The sequence below is a fragment of the Diadema setosum genome, chromosome 14, assembly GCF_964275005.1.
Source record: "Diadema setosum chromosome 14, eeDiaSeto1, whole genome shotgun sequence".
NCBI lineage: Eukaryota > Metazoa > Echinodermata > Echinoidea > Diadematoida > Diadematidae > Diadema > Diadema setosum.
In genome coordinates this window covers 13,178,699-13,201,786 of record NC_092698.1, presented here as the reverse complement: position 1 = coordinate 13,201,786, position 23,088 = coordinate 13,178,699, and the positions used below count along the sequence as shown (strand labels likewise).

General features: G+C 39.1%; 1 protein-coding gene across 1 annotated transcript in view; it reads left to right on the top strand.

Annotated features, from left to right (window-relative positions):
* The first annotated feature begins 2,422 nt into the window (after positions 1–2,422).
* LOC140237773 (uncharacterized) overlaps positions 2,423–23,088 on the top strand; it is a 61,837-nt gene continuing 41,171 nt past the window's right edge. The window contains exon 1 of the mRNA XM_072317709.1: positions 2,423–2,912. Coding sequence (XP_072173810.1) covers positions 2,654–2,912 — 259 coding nt within the window. The 5' untranslated portion in view covers positions 2,423–2,653. The remainder of the gene's footprint in view (positions 2,913–23,088) is intronic.

Below are 23,088 nucleotides of genomic sequence, written 5' to 3'. Positions count from 1 at the left end.
GATGGCGTATGATGTATACCTTTTCTTTTTTTTTTCTTCTTTTGCTCTAATCCTCTGAAACGTCCTTGATATCGATCTTCGTTGATATATAAATCAAGTTACACACATTCAGCCGGCCATGCATACTAAGTTGGTTTCGAATTTACATACATGGTTGTGTGCGAAGAAACAATACACCTGTGTACATGCGACGCCAAAGATGAATACATTTTTTTTTTCAACGAAAACTTACCAATATAGTGCCTACTGTATAAGATCATGACTCAAATACACTACTAGGCCTATATCCTCACTTTACAGGCATGATACTCCATAGAACAGTGCATGACCGAGCATTCACGATTTTTGTTACTGTATATTAAAGAATGTATTAGTATACATCTGATTCTCTGTTGTATCACAAATCATGATACAACTACAGAATAGGCATCTATATTGACACATTCCATGGGAGGGTCATTAACGACTTGTTGAATAGATTAACTACTTTTCTCGCCAATAATCGATCATCATAATCAGCCGTTCAAGCGTGTTCACTTCGAACAATGTTCAACTATGAGAAACGGAAGTATCGCTAACAATATCAGCATGAAGATGTCACGGTCATACAAAAGAACATACCACGGATTACCCATGCTCCGCCCATACTCAAGGCCACGTGTCCTGGAAATCACATATCACTAAAGAAGCACGTGCCAGTCAACCAATATTCACCGATATTCGCCATATTAAGTCACACTGCGCTTCGCATTTTATTTTCCGCGCGCCAAACATGTTGAAATATTGTTTACAAAAATAATCATGCGCAAGCTCCTGACTGTGATTTGTTAATACGAATTGAATTAAATGACAAGATAAATGTAGATCCATCAAAATTTAGTCTTGTAGTCTTGTTGATACGAATTGAATTAAATGTTTTTGTTGTTGTTGTTGTTTTGGTGGTGGTAAAGAAATAGATCCTGACCAACAACTCTATAGGCCTACCCCATCTCCTTCCAGTGGTTTATAAGTTAAGGAGATGAGTCGGGAATTTTAAATTTAGATTCAACTACAACGTCAAAATCATTACAGTTCATAATAGTTTTTAAACTTACGGACAAATACACACTTTTTGCACTTTACTAGACGAAGGACTCATGCTATAGACAAGACGAGACGAAAACAGGTAAAGATCAATTATCTTTGAGATGTAAGTGAAAGATGAAAGCAAAACGTTCATCACGTCTTGGAAATAAATGGAATCTTATCAAATATACGTATATATGTATATATATATATATATATATATATATATATATATATATATATATATATATATATATACATATACATATATATGTGTGTATTCAATAAAGGGATGATGGGAAAGACAAATAAAAAAAAACAGCAGGTAGACAATGAGTATATCATACCTCGGCCTATGTTGCATCGACTCGTGTGTGTATATGAACGCAGCCTTAGAATACCGTAACTTATGTTGAAATAAACGCAATGAATAGTAAGTCGTGCAATACCAGGTATAAAGTCATAGCGAGGGAATGGTGTTCACATCATCTAGTAAAGATGCATAGTATGGTCATATTGATGAATGTGTGTGTGTGCGAATAAATCTTAATGTCAACTCATGTGCGACATTCACTGTCCAAATAACTATTTTGTCGAGTGAAATTTTGTTCAATTATGTGAATTTCCCATGAAATCGTCATCTTTCAAGATCATCTTGATGAGATACAAATAGATTATTCGAGGTATTCAAGCAACAGCAAATGGCAGCAATAAGAGCAACGACACGAGTGAATAAATCCACTGGAAAGTATACTGTCATTTGAATCAAATGGAATCTTGCAAAGCAAATAATATACTAGTGTGTGTTAAATTGCCATTGCATATTCGCTGTATACTAGTATCTGACATATTATTTGAATATCAATCCACTGATCTAAAAGTCATCATCTTCACTCAGCGTGAATGTAATTGCTCTCTCCGTTTCATTGCGATCACTCAGCGTCAACTTGTCCGATTTGTCTTTCAAGAGGGAGCTCTGACACGGAGTAGTACGTGTACTGTAGTAAGGTGCAGAAAGAAAACAAAAACCGCATCCACAAAACAATGTTTGAAGCACGAGATAGTAACTTCCCGAGCAATCACGGAGACCTCGGTAAAATGCCGAAATGGACTGATCGACTTCAAAACTTTTCTCGAGTGAAGTGAGCCCCGCCCACAAATTGTACTGTGTCGGAAGAGCTCTCGCGTTTGATTCGTCCGCTTGACAATTATAGGAGGTGTGGCTTCCATAGCGGGAACGCTTGATAATCATTGATTGACAGCTTGCGGCGCATAACAAAAAGGGTTAGAAAAAAAGGCCCCGCCTAACGAAACACCACAACTGATTGTTGGATATCGTTGACGCATAGTACGCACACAGAGAGCATGCTCTCGTGCAAGCTACTGCCACAGGTAATGGTGCCGATGCGATATGAATGTGAATTGATGGACTTGAAAGGTACTTTTTAAAACGTCGTTAGCTTCTGCCAGTTTTCAAGTTAGATGCCTACTTATCGCAGTCCTTACTGCTCCTTGGATGTGATTGTTGAAATTTGGAAACTTCTTACCGCGGCGTGCGAGGATAATCGCCAATGTTCGGGCAGCCAAAATGCGGTCCCCACTAACGGAGGTATGGATTTTAGTATGGATCATGTTATGGACACAGCCACGACTGAGTGTCGAAGTGTATGTTGTGGATGACCACATTCCACTTGTCGACAACGACCCTTTCATGGATACTAGGCCTACTACGAGAAGTCCGGAAAATGACCGGAGTGCTGACTCCCAGTCGGACAGTAGGAGAACAGGTTCTGCAAATATAGATATGGATAATATCGAGGGACCCATTACCACAATTCTTCAACCAGGTGAGTTTGAAATAATTGCAGGTGGATAAAGGTTAAGGTTAAAGGATAAAGGATAAATTTAAAGCTAAAGGAAAAGAAGTGCCGATCTCACTGGAAGATCTACAAATTACAAGTCTAAAAAAGTGACATCAATGGTCTCGGGAGTTATAAACCCGCATCATAAAATGCTTGGTTTTTATCTCATTCTAACCTATTGAAAGGATCCGTCCAAGCTTCACTAACTTCGCACAAGGCATTTCGAGAAGCAGAAAGAGCAGAGGGCCCTGCTACTGGCGGGTCAGATCTATGCGTTGGTCCACTCGCTCCCCGGCGCACCGCTTAACAACCTCGCAAAGGTTCGCCAGCCGGTACTTTTTTGACTCACGAAGGGGCTTTCTTGGTTCTTCATATTATTAAATGCTAGCAAGGTTGCGAACGATGTCCATGCTAGTTAAACCGTGCGCTCACACCCCGTGGGCATGTAAACAAAGAGCTAACGTACAGAAGAGCGTTCTCCCCCTTATTCAGCATTGCTGGGAAGCCTTTCAAACAAGCTCTTTTCAAATAAAAGTTAAGTAAGAAAAGAACTAGAAGGCTCTTTTCGCTGGCATTTTAAAAAGATTGTCATCAGGTTCTACTAGTATCTACTAGTACCCTTGGCTTATGGAGTCTTCCTTCTATTTTTTTTTTTTTTTTTCACAGCGCTGTACTGCAGACAGGAAAGAACAAAAACCGAGTTAAGATCCTGACCATGCAACAATACATCAATGTCCTAAGACTCCTATGCAGGGCCTAAATTTCATTGCCCAGAGAATATTACTAGAGTCTACTTCCATGGCCCAAGCAAGGGAAAGGCATGTACTCAAATACCATCATTATACTTTATATGAAGTTTGTGTGAAACATTAGTAGTAAACTTACACCTGTTTCGCGTCATCAGTGTTTGCACAATTACAGTGTCTTCTTCTTCTTCTATAATCTTCAAAGGGCTATAAACTGCAGCCTATCGCATTTTCTGTGATACTGTTGTAACGTGACACAATAATCATGTACTCTGTTCTATGTATAGCGCCTTGAGTATCTTTTTTAGGTAGAAATGAGCGCTTTATAAGAGTCTCACTATTATTATTATTATTATTACAATGCACAGAATCATATCTACTTCTGTATCTTATGTAATTTTTTACGTACAGTCAGTTTAAATGTTCTGTACTTCTACTTTTTGGTTGGGACTAGAGTTTAGGTTTCAAGAGCTATTTAACCCGTTGAGGATGGTTTGATTTTGCTACAACACGCATTTCCCATAGACGCTTGCCCGAGTCCTCAACGGGTTAAAATGGCATCTCAGAATTACAAAATTCAGTGTAGAACTCTAACTGAATATTGCACTGAATTGATTTGGAAGAAATCAAGGGAAATGTTAATTCATACTCAGAGTGACAGAATTTGTATGGTTCCAATAACACAACTATTGCGACACAACATCAACATAATTGGTGTGTACAGTTAACATACCAATGTCTAGGTAGTTATCAGTCAGCTGTGACCATAGTCATTGCCATGATACCTACACATTTGTTATACATTACACACCAGTAGGCCCACATCAGTTGAAAAAAAAAAAAGAATTGAATTCATTTTTATATGCATTTTTCAGATATGGCCTGTGCAGTCCAACTCATTTTCCATGTGTTTGGTCCTGGGTATTTGTTGTTATGGCTATACAGAATGATATTCTAGATCTCTAAATCTCCTACACCTTGAGATGGAACAAGTCACAGTGGAGTATGGTATGATTAAGACCTTGCATTTGAATAACCATTTGCTTAGGGGAAATACAGTTGAAATTATATTCATATCTGAAGTCCCACAACTAGAAATCTATGGCATGAAGTAAGGAGCTGCAAGCTCACATAGCAAACTCGACCAAACATAGTCTTTTTATGATGGTTGTTGGTATGAATGTGAGCTGTATGGAAATAGGTTTAATTGTCACTACCTCAGTCTGGTGAAAACTTGACAGTGATTTGAACAGTAGTAATGTGAAGTATCAATAGTTTGTATAAAAAAAAATTGGAAAGATCAAAAATCAAAGGTGAACAATTAAAGAGAATGACACTTCAAAGACTAAAGAAAATATTGATAAAAGCATACGTAGAAGATATGTTGAAATTGGACAGCTAGTAATATTATGACTGTTTGAATGACACAGATATATCTTTTAAACCTGGATTCATGTCAGCTTATAAGACTTTGTTGTCATATGACATTAAAAAAACTATGTGTGTCCTACACATAATTATGGACCCTGCTATTTTCTGGATTTACACGAAGGAATGGACTCAACATATTTTGAGGGTATGGTGTATATGCTGGAATTAATGAAAGTAAATACAGCAACAGAGAGAATGTCTGCATTGAGAGAATATAAATTTTGTGTACTTTATATACTGTAAGTTGCATTTTTTTAACTACCACAAAGAATACAATGCCTGTTGAACTCGAACATTTGCCAGCTCTATAACCATTCTGCTATGAAGCCATATCAGCAAGGTAGGATTACTGTACAGAGCTTTTCTTTGGACGGGGAAGGGGGATGATTATTTCCTCAAAAAGATTTTTGACACTTTCTCCTTTTTTTGTCACTCTTCATTAGAAATTGCCCTTCTTGACATGCCTTGTTGACCCTGTCAATTTTCAGCTGTTCCTCATGATTCAAAAGACTGTTAGTTAGGCAACCTGTTGCTCTTGTGCCTAATGCAGCTAAGTTCAAGCAAAGATTGGCTCAAAGAAATTGTCACTGTGGCAAGAGTCCACACTCATACCAGGTATTTTTACAGACAAGCAATGCAAATTTTTTGGCAGGCTTAGCGGAAGACATGGCATCACAAAATACCTTTCTGCTTCATATACTGTATTACCAGATAAAAACGATGGCATTCTTTTAGTCTTCCATCACGATAGTTCAATAGTGCAGATACTCAGAGTATGAAAATGTTTAGATCTGAATGTTGTACAAGCAATCAAGCCATACAAGCAAATCGCACTCAGTTTTACAATTGCATACGTAGGTGCCGGTACGTTAATGGTCCTTTCAAAAGTTCCACCATTCCTTAATGCTTGCAATGTTTGGTTCTTTTTTTCCCCCACTGCACTAGCAGGTTTCTGTAAGATTATGACAAGCAGTTGCCTTTTATTCACATGTTGCCCTAACCTTGGTCAGGCCAACTGTCTTAATCCTATTAATCAAACTGTAACAATGTTTACCTTCTCTTATCTGGCCCAGTCACTCCATAGGACTCAGGTTCTATGTATGCAGTACACTGAATCTCTCTCTCTTATATTGTTGCAGCCAAAATCACTGGAATCATGGAAACTTACTTGTAAAAATAAAGTGACTGACAATGATTTTGGCACACATTTTTGTAAAGAATTAGTATACTAGACTAAGTTCAGAGTTTTTTCAGAGTACACTCTGTACAAACACATTTTTTTTTTTTTTTAATTTGAAAAGTGACAACAGCAACTGGTCAGTGATCTTAATACTTCTTTGTGGTCTAACTGTCCTCGTACCAACGAGGGAAAAAGTGTGTGAATAGGGCGGTTGGAATTATAAATTGCATTCTGATCAAACATGTGCAAAGTCACACGGAGTTCAGCAGGTGTGTAAATGGTCTTTTGTCCTCAGCATTCTGCACTGTTCACACACACACACACCGTGCACCTATTGCGCGGTCAAATGTGCAAGTTTTTTTTTTTCTTTTTATTTGAGCTCTAGGCAAACACTGATAGCCTCACAGTGCAGGTTGAATTTTCTGCCCTGTGCAGGAATTGAGTTTTGGTCTACAGTTGTCAGTTGCATGATTTCTTCTGCCTTGCCGACACATGGGGTCTGTACATAATTCATGTAAGAATTTTAGGGAAGTATTCCTCCTCACTGCTAGTACTAATACTTTGTCTACATTTTGGATGTGGCACAGTACAATTTACTTTGATTTACAAGACCCCAAAAGATATTGCAGCTACTTTTGCTTGTGGTGTTGTAAGAGTAACATTTTGCCTTGGTTGTAAAGATGGGTAACAAACCTCATTCAAAATAGAGCAGTTTCAAAGAGCATTGTAATCATAGCTGCTCTAATGAAAGTGAATTTAACCTTTTGATATTTATCATGTTTCATGTTCTTCCACAGTATCACTTTTACTGTCTGTGGGGTAGAGTTTTGAATAATGCATTACTTTGTGGCCGGCCGAAATCTGGCAATTGACAGGCATCAAGTGTGAATGCCTCTCTGACCTCAAGGGGATTAGCAGGCGTGTATCATAGGCATCTTAATCTTCTGGAGATAATGCTGTCATTGATCTCCATCCTCCTCTAGTGAAGTGACAGTTACAAATCAATCATAGTCCTTGTCTTCCTCCCTGCCCCCCCCCCCCCACTTTTTTTTTCTGACCAGGCCAGTCAGTTATCTTGTTCTTAAGCAATATCTCACCAGATAATGGACATCTCAACTGCGTAATCATGGGCTAATTAAGACCTGCTGTTCTACTCAGGGGATTGAATAATTTTTTACAGTTTATGCTCTCAAGGAGAATGTAAGGAAACAAAAACTTTGCAGTTTAATACTGTACGAGCTGAAATTTTCGCGTTGGTTTTATTTTCGCAAATTTCGCGAATCGCCTTTGAACCGCGAAAATAACAACACGTGACTAACTAAGTTCAGTTAGACCCTCGCAACCGCGAAATTAACACGCGAAAATGTCCTCCAAGTAGCAATTCGCGAAAGTATCTGTACGCGAAAATTTCAGCTCGTACAGTAGATCCTTGAAAAATTTTCTTCATATTTTGACTTCACCATGGCCCAAGTAAACTGTACAAATACTATAGAATCTCCTGTCCATTCATGATAGTCATACAGCTTATAAGGCAATGTATGTATGTAAGATGAACAAATTGCTCACAGGTACCAGATGTGCTATATATTTACCCTATCTTTCTATCGAATCATTTTTAAATCACTTTTCAAAGTGATGAGGCCTGAATTATGGTCGTTACATTTTTCATTTCATGGTGGAATTATGTGACATAACAATATAAAGTTTGTTAGACACTGAATAAGCTCCTTAATATACTTTCTTATCATAATGTACAAAACCGTTAGAAGGAAAAGAAGAAGTAGGAAAGAAAAAACAACACTACTAGTAATGTAAGATAGTTCAGTAATTTCTGCTTTGGGTGATTTGAGACAACTGCAGATAATTTCGCAGGCAAAAAGGGCCAGTGTAAAATGACTCTGATGTCATTGTGTGTACATCTCTGCTAAACATACGCATGTCAAGGAAGATGTTGTATGTTTCGATAAAAGTGTCAAGTTTTTGAAGTATTAAGATAAATCTCATTGAATCTTAGATTTTAAAAGTCACAGCAATTCACCACAACAGGTACAATTTACTTGAAATTCTGCTGCTGCTGCTCATAAATAGGGATCCCATACAAGTCTCATGAGTGTGAAGTTTATAGGGGATGTTGTACTTGTGTGATGTGTAATGGGCAGATTACCACCAGAGTTCTGAGGGTTTTTTTTTTTTTTTTGTACCTCTTGTTCATACCCTGCAGTCAACAATCTCAATCTCACTTACATGGCAATTCCAATATACCAGGGTCAATGAAATCTTGGTCTATACATTCAGTGCATACTACCATATTCCTTGGGAGGGGAGACGGAGTTTGCAATATAACATGAAGAACTGCAGCTTTTAAGGGCATTGAAGTATGCCCCCACTGCCATGGGAGTTTGGCCAAGTCATGATTGTGTCACACAGCTTGAATAAAAAAAAAGAAGAAAAAAAAAGAGAATATGGCTGGGGGTTTTGCCTTTATTATTGATACCAGTGCTCCGCTGCTGTACCTCATGCGGGCAGCTAATGTAATGGATCCTAAGCTAGCCCAGTGGGCAGAAATCTAAATTACAAGCATGCGATTGAAACTTATACAACAGTGTGATAGCTATTCTCGGTGGAGTTGAAGTACCACCAATCCGCCTGACTGCATGTACTGGCATGCAAGTGTGAAAGGAACCAAAAGTTATAAAGGGGTAGGGGCATAGGGAGAAAGGGATAAGAAAGAAGCCAATGCATTTAAATCTTCATTGTCAAAGTCAGCAGCTAGATGTAAGATAATCCTGCATTAAGCGTGTAGCAGGTCCTTAAACTTTATTGAAAGTCAGATATTCCAAAGGGTTCTTTGAGGATCTGCTGTCAGGTTCAAGTCATTTTGACCAAGATTCTGCTTTCAAGAGCAGATGAAAGAAATGTCTCCATATCTATTCACTGAATGCATTAAATTGGGGATTATTTCTGAAGAGAGAAATTGGTACAAGAAAAGCATTCTGCAAGTGTGGTATGCACTACATAATTTCAGGCACTAAATGAAAGGAAAAACAACATTATCCTTTGGCTGAAACCCCAAATGTTATTTGTAACAATTTCACACCATTGTTCACGATATTCTCTTGTAAATGAACCTGAAAAGTTGCTCGCAAAATATTCTCGATTTGTATGACTGTGAAGTTCCTCCATGCAAATCTAAGCAAAATCATATTTTGTATAGTGTATACATGTGAGCAACGTGAATCGTAAGCTGTCCATCGTCATAAGGAAGCAGCTCTTGAGAACATACTTTTGGTCAGCTATGAGGTATGCAGAAACATGGACAATAGACGAGACTCGGGATAAAAAGTCTTGAGGTTTGCTGTGTCACAGGAGAATGAGAATACATCAACTGCAGAAGTGCTAGAGATGGCATTGGCAGAAAATGAGCTGCTCTCGACCATCAGGGTACAACTGATGCAGTCTTTGGATCACGTCATGCGAAAAGGCAAAAGGAACATGTAATCCTGACTGGATGTTCTGTAAATGGCAAAAGATCACGCGGATGACAACATCTCACTTTCCTTTCCACAATGGCTGGGATAGCTGGTGAAAGAGCATCCACATTGCTGCAGTCGTGAGGCGACAGAAGGAGCTGGAGGAGGCTTACTGCATCAGTGATCGCCAGTGGGCAGTGACATCCATGGCAGAACAGCGAGAGAGAGCTGTGGGCACCAAGTTACAAGTCCACGCTATACATTGCTGCAACATTATGGTCACACAAAGAATGCTGCAACCCTGTAGTATGCTTTTGTCTGCAAAAGTCAAAGCGAACCACACTACCATATCTTGAAATTATGTCAGAACTACAAATGAGAGCCTCTATCTACAGAGCCATTCATGAGGAACCTAGCTTTAAAGCCCATATTGGGAGATACTGCATTCTTCATTCCAGGCAATTTTTCCTGTTCACCATGTATGATTCACCTTGGCATGAATGTACAGTGTAAGACCAAAGCATTTTACATCGGTAATTGATTTATCGTAATTTGACCAAATAGGATGCAGAAATTTATGCAGTTGCCTTAACAGGGTGAGACGTTGGCTTGGCAAACACATGGTGTGAGCAAGGCAGCTCTTGTGTGTGCCGTCCTTGCTTCCCGTGGTTTCTATTCTGGTCGGTTACCTTTCACCATGCATGTGCGAAAAACAGGAGTATCAGAGTTTCAAAACCAGCCACATTAGAGCCACAAATGGGGAAAGGAGAAAAATAAGAATTGACACATCAGTTTTGGGAACTCAGAGCTGAGCACAGCGGGGCCCTGTCACTGCTTTTGCCGAGGTAGGGACCATGGTGTTCCACTGACAGGGGTCGACGTGACAATGCCTCATGCTACTGGCCCCATGAGCATGTGGGTACAGTGTGTAAGTTGCAAAGGACACAGAGAGAGACAGAGAGAGAGAAAAATTGTATTTGCAGAGTGACTCATTAGACAAATACAAGTGAGAGAGAGAGAGACCAAGAATTTAGAGTAAAGGGAGAGAGAAGGAGGCAAAGAGAGATTGGACAAAAGCGCGTTTCATGTTCATGACCCAGCAACCAGAAACCGCCGCCGAAGAGAAAAGGCCACGGTAACATTGATAAGTAATTTGATGTGGGGGGGGGGGGAAATGGCCTGGAGGTGTACTGCTGCAAATAACAGCCATTCAAGTCCCACGGGGGGTCAGTTACAACACCAGTTTCAGAAAAATTGCATATTGAATCTTCATGGCATCTCTGCTAATTGCAGAACAACAACAAACAGAATTGATTGCCAGCCTGTGTGTAATCAATAGAGGATCAATTGTTATGTATATGTACGAGATTCAACATCGCTATGTATTTGTTTTTCATATGAAGGCTATAAAGAAATTGAATATAAAAAAAAAACCAAAAACCAGTAGGTCAGGCATTAATTCCTATAAAGACCCTCCCCCCCCCAAAAAAAAAAGAAAAAAAAGAAAAAAGAATGAGAAAAGTAGGTAGTGCATCCCCTAAACTGGTATAGTATGAATGTAGTCCTGCTTCTTGACTGACGGGGTTCAAATCTGTTTCATACACATGTAGTTGCATGTGAACTGCACAGTTGTAGGTTTAGCCAGTGTAAACATCTACAGAGTATGAACAAACAATGTTTTTGTGAATGTGGGGACAGTAACTGTTTGTGCAAGTGTCTCACAAATTATGAAATAGATGTTTTGTAAAATGTATTTATTGGGAAAAGATCAAAGTAACCCGTTGAGGATGGGACTGATTTTGCTACAACACACATTTCCCATAGACACCTGCCCGAGTGTACTCGGGACTTGTCCTCAATGGGTTAAAGGTCACAACTCTGGCAATGGAGTTGTTGGTGATTCCCTGTAGAAACCACAAGAGTGCTCTTAACCTTTCAGTTCAATGTAAAGTGCATTTCAGGTAAGTCATTTTCAACTTGACTTGGCACACTATCTCACTACCTTCACCCCTCTTTTTTTGTTTTATTCTAGAAACTAACCAAATCAGGGAATGGTGTGTTCGAGTGCCTTAAAACACTGAAATGTGCTATAAAAGGCACACTTTATGTGACCCATCACAACAAAAGTATCCAAAAGTCGCTGATGGCTGAGCCGAGAAAATCAAGTTTGAAGTTAGATCATCAAAACTGGTCAAAACCATCAGATTTCTGTTGTTGGCATGATGTTGTAGTCTAAAGTTTGGTCTTTCATCTGCCAAGCTTTCATAGCTAAATGAACAAAGGAAAGGCAAGAAAGTAGCATTTGTCTGTGCCATGATTCTCTGACTTTCAGTGGAACAGAAACATTTCCGAAGATTTGATTTCAGCGCTGCAGATAGCCCCCTCTCCTAGCAATTAGGGAGCAGTCTTATTGGTCAAAGTATGGCATCCTTGTTACTGATTGGTTGTGCGTAGACCGCTGGCACTAAGCTTGAGTGAACATCATGGAAGTTGCTATGAGTGGACCTTCTTTTGTCAAGAGGTGAAAACTCTCTAACCTCCCCTTGATCACGATTGCGTGGGAAAGAAAACTTTGAAGGTGGTTTTCTCAAAATGCTAATTTCCTAGACCACTCAACATGGTCTAATAAAATCATCAATATCTCCACACCCGAGTACGTTTATGAGGCTTGCTATATATGAAATTATGGAGAAGAGTAAGGCAGTAATGTCGTCATTTTCAGAAAATTGACTTCCCTCGACTTTAGGATCTTTTTTTGTGGCGGGTCACATATGAAGGCAGTAAAGTGAATTTTAATCTTAGTTGGCAAGTTGGCAACAGTAATTTTTTTAGGTTCATTTGATAGTGTGGAATAGGAAATTTAGAATAAGATTGCAAAAGAAATTTTCAAAGACCATGGTTGGTAAAAAGATGTTGAAATGTGGAGCTGATTTGATCACTCCTTATTCATTTCATGGATCTACAAAATTTGCAAGGCATATGAAATGTTTAGGTTTGTTCATCAGATGACATTCTTGTTGAAAGCATATTTGCACAGTGTTCCATTTATATTTAGTTTTATCATGAATGGAATGTGTGAAACATCACCATCCATGTCTGTAATTTCCTCTTCCAAAATGTCATGGGTACAGTGCACTCCCGTTACAACGAACACGGTTATAACGAAATTTCGTTATAACGAAGTAAATCTTCTGGTCCCAAAATTATCACCATTAAAGTCTATGGTACAAAATTCGCTTATAACGAACACGGTTATAGCGAAATTTCCGTTATAACGAAGTCTTTTCCGAGCACCACAGACAAAGAAAAACAAAAGAAATGTCTTTTCCGAGCACCACAGACAAAGAAAAACAAAAGAAATGTGCTCCGTTATAACGAAATGCGAATTGCTTTCGAAAATACGTAGCGGAACAAGCATTTATAGCGTCTCTGCATGGGTGAATGCTTGACACCACTGTGTGTTCGCTCCTTATGTCACACACAGTTTCTGAGGGGAACTTGCATTTATTACTCTAGTATTGTAATACAGTTATCCCCCATCACATTTCACATAGCTTTGCAGTGTATGATGAGTATTCAGCAAACATAATATACGTGGTTCCTTGTTTTCGTTATATATTGTATTTGTTCGGTTATAACGAAATTTCGTTATAACGAAAGAAAACTGCCGGTCCCGAGCATTTCGTTATAACGGGAGTGCACTGTATTTAACTATCCCTGAATGCCTTTGACAGATGTAGTACTTCTCAGAATAGCCAGCAAATATTCAAGTCAGGTGTTTTTATTGCAGCATTACTGGTTTGATGCTAGTTACAATCATTCATATATATGTATTTCTTTGATGATTTAGTTATCTCAAGAATGCTCTTGTTGTTACCTAATTGCAATGAGGAATCTTTTTTTTTTTCAGTTCTTATTTTCCTTTCTTAAAATCTTCAGCTGATAGAAACATACATTTTCTTTTGTCATCTCACATGCTGTATAACTTAATATGACGTGAGGCATGCTCACACTGATCTGCTAAGGAGAGAAAATATGAAAATAAAGAATGTTGAATGGCTACTATGCAAGATACTCGAGCAGAATGTTTTATTTGTTATGCGATATACCGTTATGCACTCTTAAGCAGCTCAATAGTAGGCCAGTTAGCTAATTTGTTAAAATCTGTGGATATTTGCCTCTGAGGAAAAAACTCACCTGTAGCAACTCAATGCTTTTCAGTACTTGGAATGGAACTTGAATGCAGCAGCTGTTGCTACATTTGGCAAGCCCCCGGACAAGCTTTCTAGATATTAGTAGCAGCCTTGTTTTGTTGGGGTTTTTTTTTTTTCATGAAGATTTACATATAATGAATCAAAACAACAACAACACCAAGAACAAAAATGAATTCAGATACATGGTAACAATAAATGGAAAGTGAAAGATTATGAAATGATAACAATTTTGGACCTACTTTGAAGGTAGAACAAAATTTAAATCAAGTTGAGATACTCTCCATGCTTTATATAAAGCCAATACTGCTAAAAACCAAAAGGCCATTGATGTTAAAACATGCTCACACACACACACAAAACAAACAAACAAACAAACAAACAAACAAAAAACTGGCAAGCTTGAAGTCCTTCTGCTTTGCATCAGTTGATATAAATCAGAAAATCTTGAGAGAGGAGAGTGCTTTCAGTCAGTCTACTGACCGGGTGCTGCAAGGTAAAATAAAGTACACACAAACTGTTATACGGCTGGTCTGGCTTTAGCGCCTAGAGTAATTCGGGGGTGATTGACTATGTTTCCATCCATCTTGTCACTGGGAAATCTGACCACAATGATGTAAGGACACATCCTGTTTAGGCAGAATACACAGTACGGTAGTCACCAGAGCATGCAGCTGGCTGTCCATTGGGGACAAAAATATATGTCTACACCTCATCTTATTACGGTTGGCAGCATCCGCCGGAGATGGAAATTACAATCTTCTAGGAAGTGACTTATATCCTTGGGACGCTGCCTAGATTCCATCCAAGCCAGGGTATAAGAAAGTGTAAGTAAGTAGGTAGGTTCACACAGGGTTGTTTGGGAATGAGATTTAGATCGCAATCCACAATACTGATGTTTGGATGGTGATCCAAATTTCACTAATTTACTGTGTGAATGCCTGGCAAACCAAAAAATCCTGATTCAGATGATAATTCAAATCGCAATACAAATCTTTCTATTTGGGCAATTTCTGTTCTATTTGAATGGAGATTTGACCAACTATGTTTTTAAGCTCATAACCCATTAGCTGTTTTCGCTAGGGCCCAGCAGCCATAGTATGGACCGTTTCTCACTGCAATGAGCTGATGGAATCAAACATAAACAGATCAGCAATGAGCACATGCAATGCACGCCAACGATGTGTGTGTGTCCAGGCCTGAACATGTAAGTGTGCTGTGATGCGTAATTGCACGCGACACAGACATGCTGTAGATAGATAGTTAGTGGGGTCAGGCTAAGGTCCTAGACGTTCCACTCTAGTGGGTTAGAGAGATTTTTGGTTGTCATGAGAAATGCTGCTAAATAAAACATTGATGTTTTGATCGTGATCATTTGGTAGAAATTTTGCCTCGTTTGAAGGGTGATCTAAAAAGTGAGAATTGGATTGCGACTTGTATCACAATCTAAATCTCACTTTGTCTGCTGTTAAAACATGCATACTGAGACACACACAAACAGACGGAGAAGAAGACTGGCATGCAAACAGAAAAAAAAAAGAAAAGAGAAAGACAGCCAGATAAGTCAGGAAGGAAGGGGAAGGAAGGGGAAAGCCAGAAAAGTGATGTAGCACTGATTTCCCCTCCCTGCTCCCCCTCCTCCCTTCCCACTCCCTCCCCCTGCACACAAGAAATATGGAGAAATGGGACGAAAGCAATCTTGCTCAAGAAATAAACAGGGACTGAGGTTAAAATGACAGTTTGATTCAAGTACATGAAAATAAAGAGGGTAGCACTTCAAAAGACATGATAGTAGATAAATACTTTGCAACACAGCTCTTTTTGAAATTCATATCAATTACAAATTTTTCACATTCATTTTGCTTAATTACAACAAAACAGGACCTCTTGATATTAAAAGCACTTTTATAGCGCTTTGTATCCGGTGGAAAAGGCACTCTAAAAATATCTACTATTAATATTATTACCCTCCTTGCCACTTAATTTATGATGTAGGTGAGATAGGTTCCATTGATTTTTTTTTTGTTTTGTTTTGTTTTAGAATATGAGGAGTATTGATGTAGCACACTGAGCAGGATCTGAAGCAAAGCAAAGACTTTCAGCATCATGCATAGTTTGTGCACTGCACAATATCAATACTGCCTTGACAAGTTGGTGTCGTCAACAGGCCACTAAATTCCATCTTCCACCAGAAGGAAATAATGATTCCCTAATCAAATCCAGACACTCAGAACTCAGACGGCATATTATTTCATCAGAATATGTAATCGCAGTTGTAATTCCTAGGGCCAGTTTTAACATGGAAGGCAAGGCAGAACTCCCTTCCTTGAGGAGAGATTCTGTGAAGAAGGAAGGGTGGGGGTAAAGAGCAGATTTGCAGAGAAAGGAGGGCGTGAGGCAATACACATTTTGTCTTCTGATATCTGTTCATGCTTATTCACCATGACAGAGCAATCCATCATGCACCCCACTGCGAATGTTTCCATCAATTTGATATTTTTTTTCCCTGTTTTTCTTTTCTATCTAGGAGCGTGGCTCAAAATTTGAATCCCCCTATTGCCACCATTCTTCCAGCCCCTGTGACTTTGGCGGCGGCTTTCCGTCAGTATTCAAGCCTAGTCAATTGTAATTACTGTTTCTCTATGAAAGTCCAGCCTTGCCAGGGACAGGTTTTGTGACTGAGGGTAATTTATGATGAGATGCCATACTACCAAGGCATCCGTCTTCTCAAAGTAATGGAAAGCTGACATTTGCTAAAAAGCCAAATTTATCAAAGTAGAGAGAGAAAAAGAGAACAAAAAAGTGGGAAGACAAATCTTTTATCCTCTCTGATGCCAAAAGATATAGGATTCAACATGAGTTGGGCACCATACGACAAACCTGAACCATTGGTAGCACTTACTGTATTTGGTATCAGGTAGTCTTACAGATTTACCTCATAAGTACCTCAAATCCCCTTTCTTTGTTTTTCTTTCATGTTCTAGTTCTGATATTGGCCTTTGACGTGACATATCTTGCATTACCATAGGTTTATGCTTTTAGTAATGTTTAATTTACAGACTTCTCTTTGGATATACCTTTCTTGTAATGCTTGTATATATATATATATATATATATATATATATATATATATATATACAAATAATGTGCATAAACTGTTTTTCTTATGTGACAAGAATTTCATGAAGTACCATGGCTGACAAGTTTTCAAACTGCACAATATTTTGATTGTCACTATAGATAGATCTCTGTATGAAAGCTATGTGTAGAAATCTTTTATTTGAGAGTGGAGCACATGAATCAATTTATCATAAAAAGATGATTACAAATGTATGATACAAAAAGTATTGTCAACTTTTTATTGTTATCGAATTCTCATTTTCTTGTGTAAATGTCAATACTGTTTTACATTCGAAGAAGCAACTCATTTTGCTGAGTTGGCTTGAGTTTTATCAAAAGGCATATTTTCCCACCCCATTTAAAGCACATTACAAGGGAGCCCTAGAATTCAGTAAAAGAAATTAGTAGAAATTGAGTGGTCTTGTGGCTCTGAAAGATGAATATTTCACTCATGCACTATTTTGTGGTAGGTGGTTTGATAATAAAGGTCATGAAGCTGTGTCTTTGTTATCATCTGCCTGCTTTGATTCAAATTTTATGTTTCATTTTCTGTTTACTATTTGTTGAAGTTGCATATGTTTTTTCTTGGATGGATACTCTGGGAAAACAACTGTACATTCATGTATGAGAAAAGCTTTTGCATGCTATATTTTTTACATTTTGCCAATGAAAGTGACCTCATTTGTGTGGAATTTTTCAGCTAAAGTATTACTGTACCCTTCCTAACACCCCTCAAAACACGACAACAACAACAACAACAAACAAACAAACAACTAGATATATTTTGCTTTTGTTCTAATCAGTGGTAGTAAAATGCGCAAAAGTGTCCAAATTCAAAACATTTTATAGTTAATCAAAGAACCTTAGTATTAAAAGATAGATGAAAAGTGGTTAGAGATTAATGCTCAAGCATAAACTTTTCAAAGGTATGCCTATGTGCAAAGAATGCATTCTTCATCTTCAGTCTCCCCTACGACCTTTCACTTTTATTAACATCATTTGGCACAAGAATTGTGTACATGAAGATAGGATAAGTACCCATACTTTTATTATTGTTTATTAATGAAAATGAACAAACCATACATTAAAAAAAAAAAGAAACAAAATATTTGTAAAACATCTATTTCACATATATAACAATTCTGTCCTCATGTGCACAATAAAGAAATGCAAAGATCTGATTTTCTGTTTTCTCATATTTACCAATCTTTCCCAGGCACTTGACTTCTGACTCTCCTTGTGTTTGCACATCAGGTACCTTCCAATGACTTTTGATACCAAAAGAAAGAATGAAAGAAAGAAGTATGTACTTGTACATGTGTTGTATCAGAGGACCAGGAGTGAAGTCGTGTGATGACTCACGTGGGATGTAGAAACCACAGAGTTTGGGATCCCTAGCTTGTGCTGCACAAGGGGGTTGTTGCTGCCTTCATAGTGAAAGATATCTGGGCATGTTGTATTTACTCAGTAGGCAGAAGGTACACATCAGTGCCCTTGTTATCATCCAGGATTCCCAGAAGACACCCAAATGATCTCTTGGGCTTCAATGTCACTGCTTGTACGTGAGTGCAGTGCAGTGCAGTGCAGTGCACTGGTGTGAGACTTTTCTGTTCATTGCTTAATGTATTAGTTCAGCTCACCAGCTGATAGTGTTTCCATTCTAGATTTACAAAAAGTTGTAGATATGTATGTTCGCCTAGTACTCAGTGAAACTTTATCCTGATTTAAAAAAAAAACAAGACAAAACAATGCTACGTTATGATGGGAGAATCCTAATCTCTTGGAAAAAGATCAACTCTATACAGGTCTTCAGTTGGATGTGTGCGTAGAGGTATTGTCATTGTCAAGTTTTCATCTTTTCTTTTCTGTTAATGGAGACAGATCAAGTATTCAGGCCCCAGATAGTTGATATGAATTACTGTATACGCTGAATATTTCGCGAGGTTTTTATGTTTGCGAATTTTGCGAGTCAGGTGCTATTCGCGAAATTAAAGACACACGAAAATATTGACTCTGATCCTGAGGTGAATATGACGTACTCGTGTACACTTCTTCGTTCAGTACAGGCCTCCACGATCGCGAATTTAACCACTCGCGAAATTGTCAGGAATTCCCGATTTGCGAAAATTTAGACTTGCGAAATATATGGCGTATACAGTACGTGATTTCTTTTGTCCATTTAATGAGGATATGTGCATTCCAGCAACATTTTACATGCAGTCACATAATTGTACATATTTACACCTTTGAAGCTTGAACTGGAGATCATGTGCGTGACACAGTGTTTTCTGGCAGATGTGATAGGACAGGTATGCAAGAAGGGGTACATATAGGAGATGTGTGTGATGTAGAGTCTGCCAATAATGTTAACAAACTGTTTGTACACAGTGTCATTGCTAGCTTGAGATAGTGTTCCTTGGAGAAGTCCTGGGAGTGAAAAGTTTGCCAATTTTGCTGAAGTCCCTGATTATGGCATGGGTGAGTAGACATTCCTGTGTGACAAGCAGAAGGTTGTTAACTCAAATGACTTAAAAAAAAAACACCAACAGTTAGTGCCCTGCAGATGATCTACTGATGATGTGAGATTGACTGATCAGAACACCAACATGACTGCATGGCAGAAGGCCTTTGTAAACTCCTGCTCTTTTGCTTTCCAATTGTCAATGTGGGGGTGCAGAGCTACATTCACTGGGAACAATTTTACAAGGTCTTTTGATAAACCTGAAAATGAAAAAAAAAAAAAAAAATGCAGATAAATCTGACAAGTGGACCATGGCATAAAGTCAGATTATGGGAGTCCTGCATCTTGACTGTGCCCTTGTCCCAGGGTCATACGAGTTTGCAGGTCTTCATTTCCACCGAGATGGATTTGAATTGCTTGCCTTAATTGGCTTATTTCTTCAAATATGCTCAGATTTCCGCAGACACCAGAGGATTTTCATTGTTTGAGTTGCAGTGAATGCATCTCTTTTACATTGATCCTTCTATTCTCCCCAGTAAATCATTTTTGTGCGTGTGTGATATATATTTCTTCTTTTTTTTTTTATTACTAAGGTTAGCAAGTGAAGCAGTGGACCTGGCACATTGCCAGTGGGTTACAGGTGCTTGCGATAGTGCTGCGAGCTGAAAGGCCCGCTTTATTTAGAAAGGGCATGAAGTATTTTCACCAGCCCCTTTTGTGTGCTTGTGTCATACACTACAAACACTAGCAATTGTCATCGCGCTTCTCTTTCTCAGCGCTCGGCAACACGTTTTGGTGCTCAGCTGCGTGCTGTGCTAGTCTTTACCACTCTGCTGACACCAGAAAAGAGCATCTGAGAGCAGAGAATGCAAGGGAAAGGGAATAGAGAGATGTAGAGAGCAGAAGATAGATAAATAGATAGACACACACACATGCATAGATACACACAGAGTAAGGGAGAGATAATTTGTACCATTTCATAATATTCTTTCCCCTCGTTGGCTATCTTCATTTTGCTGGTGTGACCTGCCGTAAAACTTATAGGTTCTGGCAGAGTGAGTCTGCTTTACTTTATAATGCATCCTACCTTGCCCCCCCCCCCCCCCCTCCAGTTTTATCACCCTCCAAAACGTGAATTGAATGGGTTTCTTTTGGTTGGCCCCTGTTTCCATAAATTAGCAGGCAAGAATGGGTCGTTCCATTCCGTTGACAAGTGTTCTATAAGGCATGTCTTCCAGCGAAACACTTGACTAGCCATGTGTTCGTGGCTGATTGTGAGTGGACAAAGGCCAGGCACAATGCGCTATTCACCGTTGAAATACAATCTGTATATGAACCGTGCAGTGTATAATCTGATAATACGTGTGCTTGCTCAATCATTTTTCTCCTTTTTTTTTATGTGTCAGTAAGGCAAGCCTGCTTGTCTGTCATGTGGCAGTGGTGGACGAAAAGCCTCCACACCAGCTTGCTCTGAAAATTTCCTCACCACTTCTGGCCCTTCCCCATCACCCTCATGTTCTAGACATTTGTAAATGCTTTATCATTTTTTTCTTTTTGTTTTTTCTTTCATCAGTTTTAGTCTCATTCAAACACCCCAGTGAGTCTAAATGTAGTATGATCCTTCAAAAAATCCAGACCACATCTGGTGCCAAAGAAAGAATAGCCATTTATGTCATCCAGAAATGCGGAGGAAGTACCTCTGGATGAAGAAGGCGAGAGCAGAAATTCGAGCCACAGTGAAAGCTCTTTCCCCCATCCCATTTTCATATTATATGTGTACAATATTTGTTTGGGGGGATTTTGATTAGATTCATATTTGATCCAGACTAATTTCATAATCAGTTTTGAATATATTCATATGCTGGTGGGTGCCTGACCACTGGGGAAGTCGCATTCGATGGCAAGGCCATGTGTATGTGTTTTTCAGGACGTCTGGGCTGTTCTAGGCTATCCAGCAACATGTTTGTGCCAAGCTTTTGATGTGAGGAAAAGCATCCAGGGCATGACGAGGTCTATGTGTGCGCAAGACTTTGGTTTCAACCAGTAATGTGCTCCGGAATCTTGGGAGCCGATAAATGACATGCAAAGGACAGCCCTCGGGTCAAAGCGGGGACATCCGGAACGCACCTCCATGGCTTCTGATCCATTTGTGAATATCACTTGCATGAGGTAAAAAAAAAAATAAAAAAAATTAGGGTGCGTTGAGTGGTTTTGGTAAGAGTTTTGCGTCTCGGGTCTCTGGTTTTGCTTTACTGCATATCAAAGTCTAGGCTTTGTGCTGGTGCATACGTATGCTTTATGCTGCTGCAGTGATAACTTGATAGAAGTTGATGGAAAAGGGAGGGCACTTTTTTCCCAAGATGTCTCCACATCTTCCACTGATATGAATCTGCAGTTACTTTTTTTTTTGTGTTTCTTTTTCAATTTCATTGAGGGAAAAGCACTGTTTTATAAGGAATGAACATTAATCTACAGTACTGTACTTCCCAAGCCACTGATCTTAGTCAACAAATTAAGAAACAACATTCATGGAGAGTGTTGTATGCCTTTTCTGTGTTGTTTCACTACCAGGTTTTTTGGTGTACCTTGTCCCGTAAGAGTTGACCGAACTCCAAGATTTTGAGAGCATGTGTGAACACAGTGCTGTAATCACAACCACTTGTTATTCATCAGAAACCTGTTCCGCTTTCACCCTTCTTTGTATGCGGTATGTGGAGTACTCATCCCGGGCCATTGTTTCCCCTCCCTCCCCCTCTCTGTCGCAGGTGTCGCGCATTCCATGGGACTACTTTTGTATCCCTCTGTCTGAGGTTTGAAGGCTCGCTGCACGCTGGCCGCAAACTGAGGATTGTTCAGACCCCAGTGCCTGGCCTCTGCTGTGTGTAAATATGGTCAGACAATGAGATGTTTGTGGAGCTGTATATTCCCTTTCTGTCCAGACAATGTCCTGTGCTCATAAGATGTTTGTGTGTGTGTGTGTATGAGTGTGTGTATGTGTGGTTATGTCATGGAAAAAAAAGCAATTCCTTGAGTTCAGAATATGATGACCTGTTCTCAGATTCACTTCTTTTCAATTCCTGACTTTCCCTTTTTTTTGGGGGGGGGGGGGAGCAGGAGCATGTACACTTGAATAGACAGTGAAGGAATATTTCTACAACCTTCCCACAAGACATCTATCCAAAGGGGGGGGGGGGGGAAATCCGTTGGAGAAATTTAAAGCAGTTCTAATTATTTCTCAGAATTTTTCCAAATGATTTTGAAAGAGCTTTATCATGCCTGCAATAAGGAATGTTTTAGGTTTGTTTTTTTTCTAGTCAAATTTCAAATCATGTCATTTGAAAGCAATGTATGTAACACTTGGAAACACATGCACGCACATACACACTCCCTTCATATTTCCTTATGAGGCGATGTTGCGTGTGTAGGACTGACCTGTAATATTTGTGGACTAAATACCTGGGATTCTGCGTAACACAAATGGAATGTTTACGGGCATCTGCAGAGGCGGTCTAGCTAGGGACCAGTGTGCGGTCTGATTATCC